We start from the raw sequence: 10577 nt of genomic DNA, 5'->3' as shown, positions 1-10577 counted from the left end.
TCCAGCGACCGCACCCGCCGCCGCTCCAGCCAAAGCACCAGCTCCCGCGAAAGGACCAGCCTCTACCACTGCTCCTACTCCCGCTACCGCCGCCGCTACCGTCGCCGCCGCCGCTACTAGCACCGCTGCCGCCACCGCCAACTCTGCTGTCCCTGCCGCTACTACCGCCGCAGCCACCAGTAAGTTAATTCACCCAAGTTCTCATTCTACCTAGTTATATATACTAACATGACTAATAATACCAGAGCGAACCGTCCCGAATTACGAGGCCCCCTCCCGCCTCCAACAAGACCTCGCGGCCGCAAAGGAACTGCACAACAGGGTCAAGAACCTCCAAGTCTCCGCGATCCAACGCAAGGACTTGACGCCAGCGACCCCCGAGGCTACCCCAGCGCCTCCCAAAACCAATGGTCCACCCAAAAACGCCCCACCTCCGAGTTCGGAGAACGACACAGCGATGGATATCGACGAAATCGACGAAATCATCCTCAACTCATCGGAGCCTACCCAGAAACCCCTTACGCACCCAGATATCAAGGAGCTTTCGAAGTCGGAACAAATCCGACTCCTGGTGAAAAAGCACGTCGCTACCTGGACGCAATACCAAGCGATCGTGAAGGACGGTGCAACTCCCGAGCTGCGAGCTTTGCTGACTTCGGCGCAAGAAAGTCAGAAGTCTCTTCAGAAGCTCATTCCCAACGACGAGATAGAAGGGTACGTGAAAGGCTGGAACCCTTGGGAAGAAAAGAAGTTATACTTCCCCGCCCCGCCGAAGAAGATCGTAATGAAATTCAAAAAGAACGGTACGGGCAAGAATCGAAGCTCCACCTCGACCAACTTCAACGATCCAGGGAAATGGAAACGAGCCGCCGATCTTCTTCAGATTGCGAAGAATCTGTACCAGAACATCGATTAAGCCCTTCTATCATAATGTCTCTCTTTGACTCTCTCGATGCTGTCCATTCTAACCTTTCTGCTCTCGATAATAATAACGAAGCAAACCTCAAGACTATTGTAAATAAAATTGATAATAGTCTAGTAGCGATAAAAGAAACAGTGAATTCAACCATATTATCTGTGCTTAACCTTTTAGACAAACCAGCTCCCCTTGAGCTACCTGCGAGACACTGTGAGCACATCATTGGGACGAGCAAAGAGTGCGAACTCATTAAGGAGATAGTACATGACACTAAGTATGAGGTATCTGAGATTTTACAGTACTCCAGAAACTCAGCAGCCGTTCTCAACTCAACCGCTGACCACATTCTACATAGCTTGGAAAAAGATATCCTACCTAAAAATGGTAAAGATAATTCAGATATAACTGAATTGATCTTACAATTGAATGCAAGTATGAATGAAAAACTAGAGCAGCTACATAACAGCATGGATAAGAAATTTGGAGGCTTATCCGACAGAATTAATCTCCTCAATATGGAGGTACATGGTTTGGGTAAAAGAATAGACAACAAAAAAGAGGTCCCTACTAATAGAGCACCTGAAATGAGAGGACATGCTGAAAAAATTCCTCCTTGCACCTCTAAGGATGAGCCTCCACATCTTCAGATCCCTACAGACAGTCCCTTTGGCATGAGAGATGCGCATCATCAACGCAAAGGAGTCTACCAAAGTACCTCCCCCACTCCTGCGCCGCAACCAAAGAATGAATATCCTGGTGAAACGCACCCATCAACTCAGCCTATGCATAACAATCCTTTTATGCATTTTCCTCCTGTACCAGAAGTGAATAATTCACGACAATCCACCCCCTACAGGACTTTGGATATGACAGCAATTAATAAAATAATGCCTCCTTTGAAAGATTGGCCCAGGTTCGATGGCAAAGGAGAATATGATCACATGAATTTTATTAGAACTATTGATCATATGCTCAGATCATACCGTGCGGATGAGGAGGCTATTATTTCCAGATTACCTAGGCTTTTTGAAGGTGTTGCCGCAGACTGGTTTATCACTAAAACTGAAGAAGTTGGTGAGCAATCCTGGGGAAAATGGAAAGAATATATTAAGGAGGAATTTGGAACAAGAGTTTGGAGGACAGAAAAGCGCCAAGCTTTTGAAGCTGACTACTTTGATCCAACTAAAGAGCCAGCTACAGAATGGTGTTTACGCCAGAAGAAGAGGATTGATTGTATGTATAACAACCCTTCCAAAGAGGAAATTAATGACAGACTCCTCAACCAATGTAAAGGACAAATTGAGAGCTTGATGAGGTGCAGACTCAGTGACATGAATGTAGACCTGGCTAAATTTATAGGTATACTTCATGAAGTTGTTATTTTAAATGGTCTCAATAAAAAATACGTCAGAAACTCTGCTCCTGAAAAAAGAGATGCTCCCAAGCCTGAAACACCCAATAATCCTGCAGCTGAAACTCCTGTAAGGAAGGCAGCAGTACCTGAGTGTTACAATTGTGGTGAGAAGGGCCATAAGAGACCTGAATGCCCTAATCCACGCAGAAAGGTCAACAATATAGAAGTAGAAGAAGTATCAGATAGTGAGGATGAAGACTCTTCTGAGTTTAACATAGTAACCACTAATGCTGCAGAGGTTGAAGATCCCATGATCCACGTAATTCAAGCTGATATTGGTGATGAAATGTCAATTAACTCCATCCATGGGGAATCTAACTTGCCTCAGAAATGGGACCCTTCAATGAAAATTGGCCATATCTCTGACGCCAAATTACTTACCAACAAACCTGAGGCAGGAATGAGTTACACTATGGGAAAAACAAGCTATACTGCTGTCTTATTTCATGACCAGGAGCTGAAAGCTTTGCTGGACATAGGGGCCTTCTGTTCTTGTGTCAGCAAGAACTTTCTGGATGAGTGCTACCCAGATTGGGGAGAGCACTTATTGCCCATGCCCAGAGCTAAATTCAGCAGCTGCAATTCCTCCATGAAGCCTGTAGGAGTAGTGGTCATGCCTCTAATTTTCCCGCATTCCAAGGGATCTCTGAGGCTAACTGTTGAATTCGTAGTACTACAAGACGCTGTATGTAATTACTTAATCTTAGGTAATGATACCTTTTGCATGTATGGAATAGACATATTCCAAAGCAAAGACAGGTTCTATACTATTGGAGGTGATTGGAAAAGGAAATTCCAAATCTGCAACATCAATATCAAGCTCCCTGATGTACTTACCACTAATAATGTGGAATACCAGAATGATCTTGACTCCTTTAAATCTGAATACCTGTCCCAAGCAGCAATCAGTGATATATTAACTGAGAGCCAACAGTTTGACGTGTTGAAGGCTTGTTTCAAGCACAAAGAAGCCTTCTGCACTACAGAAGAACCTATTGGTAATATTAAAGGTCATGACATGAAACTGGAATTGACAGTCCAGAAACCTTACCCTCCGCAACTGAGAAGACCCCCTTACCCTTCCAGCCCCAAATCCAGAGAGGCCCTTGAAACTCACATCAAAGAGCTGCAGGAATTGGGAGTATTACGGAAAGTAGGGCATAATGAGCAAGTAGAAGTCACAACTCCTGTGATTATTGCATGGCATAATGAAAAATCCAGGATGGTGGGAGATTTTCGTGCCCTTAATAATTATACCAGACCTGATTATTATCCCATACCACGCATAGATCACTCCTTGCATAATTTATCCAAAGCCAAATACATTACCACTATGGATGTGCTCAAAGGTTTTCACCAGATCCCTATAGATCCAGAAAGTAGACAATTCCTCAGAATTATTTGTCACCTAGGAATTTTTGAATACCTCAGGATGCCTTTTGGAATTAAGAATGCGCCCTCCCACTTCCAAAGAATGATGGATTCAATTTTTGGATCTTTTATTCGACAAAATTGGATGATGGTGTACATTGATGACATAATAATTTATTCTGATGATTGGGATACCCATCTGGAGAAAATTAATTTAGTCTTGAGTACTGCTATAAAATCTGGGTTGAAAATGTCTATTAAGAAGTGTAACTTTGGTTATGGCGAATTAATAGCGCTAGGACGTGTAGTTTCAGGCCTTACTCTTGCAACAGATCAGAATAAAGTTGCGGCTGTGATGTGTAAATCCATGCCCCAGAACAAAACAGAACTCATGTCCTTCTTAGGATTTTGCAGCTACTATAGGCAACACGTACCACAGTTTGCCCACGTCAGTAAGAGCTTGTACGCCATCTGTGGTAATGACGCCATCTTTGAGATGACATATGAAAGGGTTCAAGATTATGAAGAACTGAAGAGACTCCTCACTTCTGCGCCTGTTTTGGCGCAACCAGATTACACGAAACCATTCATACTCTATATTGACGCCTGTCTAGATGGTCTAGGTGCTGCATTGCATCAAGAATTCATTATAGAGGATAAACCAGTGGAAAAACCTATCCTCTTCATTTCTAGACAAATTAAAAGTACAGAAAGAAGGTACGGAGCCAGCCAGATGGAATTTCTAGCTTTGGTTTGGGCGCTGGAAAAACTCCACTATTATCTAGAAGGATCCAACTTTGTAGTTGTTTCAGACTGCACAGCTGTAAGAACTCTTATGAATATGAAAACACCTAACAGGCATATGCTCCGGTGGCAAATTGCAATACAGCTTTACAGAGGTCATATGACAATTGTTCACAAAGCAGGAGCTAAACATAAAAATGCTGATGGATTAAGTAGATGGGCTTTGCCTAATACTCCTGAAAATCCGGCATATGATCCTGAAGATGAGGATATTTTTCCCATTCTTGGTATACATGTCTGTGACTTGGATGAGGCTTTCTATGAAATGGTTCAGAGAAGCTACGATGAGAATTGTGAATTACTCAAGTTAGTGGAGATACTGGGAAATAATAGTAGTCCACCTGAGCTGATAGCCAGTCTACCGGATAGTCTAGCCCAACACTACAAACTTGGAAAATTTACATTACTTGATGGATTGCTATATTTTCGCCACAGGCACTCCAGCGTGTTAGTTCTGAGTGACAAAGACCAGATTAGAAACATCTTGCAAGAGTGCCATGATAATGTTAATTCTGGCCACTTCTCAGAAGAAAGGACAGTGGAGAGGATCAAACAAACTGCTTGGTGGATTGATTGGAAAGCACAGGTACATGATTATATCCAGTCCTGTGACGTCTGTCAGAAAGGTAACAAACAGACTGGTAAAAGATTTGGACTTCTCCAGAAAATCCAAGAGCCCACGGAAAAATGGGAAATAATTAATATGGATTTTGTAACTGGTTTACCTCCAGGAGGACCTTATTCCTTTAACTCAGTACTAGTTGTTGTGGACAGGTTCTCTAAAAGGGCCAGATTCATCCCTAACCATAAAGATGACACAGCTATGGAAGTAGCCTTGTTATTTTGGAACAGGATTATGGCTGACGTAGGAATACCTAAAATCATCATCAGTGACAGAGACCCCAAATTCACGTCAGAATTCTGGAGAAACTTGCATGATATGCTAGGAACTAAACTGGCTTTCTCTACAGCATACCACCCCCAAACGGATGGGCTAGCCGAGAGAATGATACAAACCTTGGAAGATATGTTACGCAGATTCTGTTCCTTTGGGTTTGAATTCAAAAATCATGATGGATACACACATGACTGGGTAAGCCTTTTACCAGCTCTAGAGATTGCGTACAATAGTAGCAAGCATTCCTCAACAAAAGAAGCTCCTTATGTCTTAGAAAGAGGATGGATTCCCCGCATGCCTAAAGACACACTTAATGATAAATTGCCTCATCTGCACCCCACAGCATTAGACTTCAAAAAGATGCTGGATTCTACTCAAAAACACGCCAGAAAATGTGTAGATGATGCTGTAGAATACAATAAGGGTAGATGGGACAAAAGTCACAAGGAACCAGAGTTCAAAGTAGGCCAAAAAATTCTCCTCTCCACCATTAATTTTAACAATTTGGGTGGGAGCAAAAAGCTTAAACCTCCATTTATAGGACCCTTTACCATTAAACAGCTACACGGTAAAAATGCAGTAGAAGTCATTTTGACTGAAGAACTGTCCAGGAAACATCCAGTATTCCCTGTTAGCTTGGTGAAACCCTATTCTGCCAGGTCTGAAAAATGCCCAGGACCTGTAGCGCCAGTACCCCTTATTGAAACTCCCCCTTCAGGACAATTGAAGGTGCAGAAAATTCTTAAAGACAAGAAAGAAAGGATACAAGGGAAAGATATATGTCTTTATTTGGTCAGGTATAAACACCAATCAGCCGACAAAGATGAATGGTTGCCGGAGAATAATATACCGGACGGTGCTATACACCTCAGGAATTACAGGGTGTCCAAAAGAAACTAGTAATTTTTTTTTTTTTCTTCTCCCAAGCTTACCCCCTGTTTGGATTTGTTGCTTTATATGAGCCCAATTTTTTTTTTTTTTTTTTTTTTGTTTGAGTTGGAGACTCATCTTAGGGGTAGGGAATGTCAGCTGGCTACTATGTCAGAGCCACCGTGACATAATATCACAGAAAAATAATAAATTGTTACATATGTTAGAGACATTATTACTAATCTCCTACATATGTAACACTATAAAAAGTATAAATATTACCTATGAAAGAGACATTATTACGCACTCTTACATATGTAAATTGTAGAATATTACTTCAGATTCCTAATCTACGCCTAAAATAAACTAGGGTACCTCACTGCAACGTACCCTAAACTCTTACTCCTTCCCTGTGTAAATTACACATGAAAATATACCCAGTTACCACGGATAAGGTAGCGCTCATGCTTATATGCTCATGTACATATGCTTGTAAGCGCCACAGACACCCAAAAAGGCCGTGATCACGCCATACTATGAAGATATGACACCTTCTGAGTCCCATGAGCGCCTAGAATGTTCCATTACATATGTAATGATGTAAATAAAACATTCTTGACGCACAAAGATAAGAAGTACCAACCAATTGGTACATGTGATGTCATTATGTAGACCAAAGCAGAACAATTGGCCACACGTGACAGTCTGCATGTCCCAAACAGTAATTACTATTATGTAACCTGTAAATTAGCCTGAAACAATTACCATGTGTTTCAGACTAATTATGATACAGGAGCATCATAAGTGGCCCAATCTAGAAGATAGGACACACGTAACAACCCCTACTAGTTAGAAGTGTTTTAGACTAGTCCTGATACGGCCAAATATTACTTTTGCAGCCATTTGCACGCCCCAAAAAGGAATAGTCCTCCTGTAGCGTTGCCAAATTGGTCTAAAATCACGCCCACAAGTTGGCCAACCGCCAAATTGAGCCAGAATTACGCCCACAAGTTGGCCAGCAGCTATATGGCTCCCTGAGCGCTCCCTGAGGGCTTTCATGACTATTTAAAGGGCCCTCTGTGCGCTCCAAAGACCCTCCCTCATGCTATTACACCTACTCTGATCATTACCCGCTTCCAACACGTGCTCAACACCTGTTCTCTGCCTGGTAAGATCCTTAGTTGCTGACTTTAGCTCAATTCCTTCGTCTGAATCTGCTCAGATTCTCCCCTGAAGAACCTCAAGACTTTAAGGGCTTAATTCTAGTAAGTTTAACCCCTTTCTCTTGAGATTCTCCGCTTCATTCTTGCTGGGATCTAAACCACCCCTGCTTGCAGGCCCCAGTACTAACAGGTACCTAAATCTTCTGCTTTTGCACGATACCTTAGAGGGATCTAAACCACCCCTGCTTGCAGGCCCCTCTTATTTTAATTATATTAATTTTATTAATATAATTAAACTACTATTTCTCTATTTTTTACGCCACACAACCTCTCCAAAGCCTTGGATATCATCCCCAGAGTCCTTAAAACTCTAGTATTTCACTTTGCAGCTCGTGTAGCTAGAAGGATTATTGTCCTTGGCATCACGCAGGCTGACAGCAAGTGACATGATGCAGCTTTGGTTTCTGCTCCAGAGCTACTCCAGCGCTGCTCCAAGTCTGCTCCTCCAGCACTTGTAGAGCTTGCAGGACTGCACCAGAGCACTCAATGTGGCACAGTCAGCTGATCCTAATTTTTTCCCAGGAACAGCTGATGCTCATCATAAGCTGAGCAGTAGGCATTGACTGAGCCTGGGCCAAAGCTAAGCATTGGCTGAGCCTGGGCCACAGCTGAGCATTGGATATTCCAAGCCTGAAACAAATCCAAGTGTCAGCTGGACCAAGAATATTCCAAATCTGAGCATCAGCTTAGCCAACAATGGTCCAAAGCTGAGCATCATCTTGGAAAAGGCTTGTGCAGAGCTTAGGATCAGCTGGGACAATACTGTTCCAAAGATTAAAACCAGCTGGGCCAAAAATTTTCAAAAGCTGAGCATTGGCTGAGCCAATGCTGGTACAAAGCTGAGCATTGGCTGAGCCAAGGCTGTTCCAAAGCTGAGTATCAGATTTTTTGCGACTATTCAAAAGATTAATACCACCTGAGCCAAGGCTGTTCCACAGCTGAGCATCAGCTGAGCCAAGGCTGGTCCACAGCTGAGCATCAGCTGAGCCAAGGCTGGTCCACAGCTGAGCATTGTCTTAGCCAAGGTTGGTCCACAGCTGAGCATCAGCTGAGCCAAGGCTGGTCCACAGATGAGCATAAGCTTTTACAGGAGTGGTCAGAATCAGAATCTGAGCATTGGCTGGGCCAAGATTTATCCAAAGCTGAAAATCAGCTGAGCCAATACTGGTCCAAAGCTGAGCATTGGCTGGGCCAATGATAGTCCTAATCTGAGTCTAAGCTGAGCCATGACTGGAATAAAGCTGAAAATAAGCTGGGCCAGGACTGGTTCTGATCTGGGCAACAAAGCTGAGCATGAGCTGGGCACCAAAGCTGAGCATAAGCTGGGAGCTAAAGCTGAGTATCAGCTGACCAGAAATGGGGATCAGTGGTGCCCAGCAAAAACTGAGGATCTCCTGAGGAAATTCTTAAACTGGTTAGATGGTGGGTAGATGGTGGGTAGATGATGGGTAGATGGTGGGTAGATGGTGGGTAGCCCGCTGGAGCTGGCATGATGTCACTTGTCATCAAGTGACTATTTTTTTTTCCTGGTGATTGGGTTGATTCCAACGACCAGGTTCAGGAGCTTGAAGGTGCTCGAAGTCAGAAGTGATATCTTGTTGGCAACGGAATGGTCATATGTGAGGTGAGTGTCTTTTAAATTCACAAAGTGTATACTGTTGGCTCACCCCCTCTTTTCCTTCGACACTCACGCCCAAAGTCTATGCTCTCGATGGGAGCAGAACGATCGTTCCCCAAAAGATTCAAGATCTTGAAGAAAATGAGGATTTTCGTTTAGCTTCCAGAGACCTTGGCACCAGTCACTCCACACAAGGACAAGCAATGAGTCTCCAATGCTCAAGCTCAGCCCACCGCGTCCAACTCACCCTAATACTCCTCGCACCCGCTCTAATATGGCGGCGAGTGGGGGCCTGGTCAAACGAAGGCCAGATCCAGCTTCTGTCAACCTTGCACCGCTACAAACCATCAGCCCAGTCCGGCATCCCGCTCCCCGGCGAAATCAGCTCTACACGGTAGTAGTACCGTGTGCGGTCAACTTCCGAGCATATCATCGGCTCATGAACTACCAGCTACTCGGCGAAGCAGTTTATACAGCGCTTCTGATCCATCCTCCTTCGTCTCACCCCTCGGACTCGTAGCCCCGATGAACACTCACATCAGCCCTTCAGTCTCTCAAAGCCGAGAATTCAGATCGACTCCCTTCAAATCGTCCGGCTCTTGGCCAAGCTGCCATCCAAGTCGATCTCGAACAAGCAGCGACTAAATAAACTGAGAATGGATCTTCACAACCCGGGCCACCTCCAATCGTAAATATCGATGATGATCTTGCTGATCGGTCGAATCCGACGGGTGTTCATGATGTCGAGCCGATCGGCAAAGCTGGTCAGAGCACTCGAACAATCCTCGGGCAAGGGAGGCAGACAGGCCCAACCTGGGTTGAAGTGCTCAGGAAACACTCCCCCAATCTGGCAAGCGCGTCAATCCCAACACACGCATCCAAACGATTCCAAGCTCGCGTCTAGTCCCCCGGGCTGGTTTAGCAACCGACACCGAAAACGAGTCGATGGATGGCAGCCAAATTAACCTGGCGGATGTCTTGGCTCAGCTCGCCCCCACCTTATCAACCGCCCTCGGCATGAGCGCTTCTAGCTCCGGGCGCGAACCACGTACTTCGATGGGAGAGGCCCCATCTGTTGTCACGAAGTCCCGCAGTTGTTAACCCCTCCGAAAGATACTGCGCGTCCCCAGATCAACCTCGCTGACGAGATCACCGAACTATGTAGACCCTCAGTTGACTGCTGCTTCAACCTCACTTCCACGACTGGGCTTCAACCCAATGTCCGACAAAGCTCAAAGAGTGAGCTCGCCATCGCCCCTGCCGATCTCCAGGGCGCCCTCTCGAGTGCCCTCGGGTGTCCATTCAGATCAGCAGAACCAACTAAGCAGTCTCACCGTGTCCAGTCGGTCCAAAAAACCCTTGTCCGTCATGGATCCCGTCTTTCACACACACAACAACAGCTGGAGTAGCAATAACAACTTGCCCACCCTGCGGGCTCTTCTAGTCTCATTCCCGCTTGA

At 44.8% G+C, this 10577-nt stretch overlaps 2 protein-coding genes across 2 annotated transcripts; both read left to right on the top strand.

Annotated features, from left to right (window-relative positions):
* Positions 1-9815: 9815 nt before the first annotated feature.
* Positions 9816-10082, top strand: PtA15_1A732 (uncharacterized protein; the record flags this gene model as incomplete). The annotated part of the gene is made up of 1 exon (XM_053165790.1): positions 9816-10082. One exon carries the CDS (start codon positions 9816-9818, stop codon positions 10080-10082), a length of 267 nt encoding a protein of 88 aa, XP_053016946.1.
* A 52-nt stretch (positions 10083-10134) lies between these two features.
* PtA15_1A731 (uncharacterized protein) lies at positions 10135-10577 on the top strand (the record flags this gene model as incomplete). The annotated part of the gene is made up of 3 exons (XM_053165789.1): positions 10135-10165; positions 10283-10478; positions 10562-10577. The coding sequence occupies 3 exons, from the start codon at positions 10135-10137 to the stop codon at positions 10575-10577; spliced, it is 243 nt and encodes an 80-aa protein (XP_053016945.1).

The sequence above is a fragment of the Puccinia triticina genome, chromosome 1A (assembly GCF_026914185.1).
Source record: "Puccinia triticina chromosome 1A, complete sequence".
Taxonomy (NCBI): domain Eukaryota; kingdom Fungi; phylum Basidiomycota; class Pucciniomycetes; order Pucciniales; family Pucciniaceae; genus Puccinia; species Puccinia triticina.
Note: the sequence above shows the minus strand (reverse complement) of the source record. Positions and strands in the feature narration are given on the sequence as shown.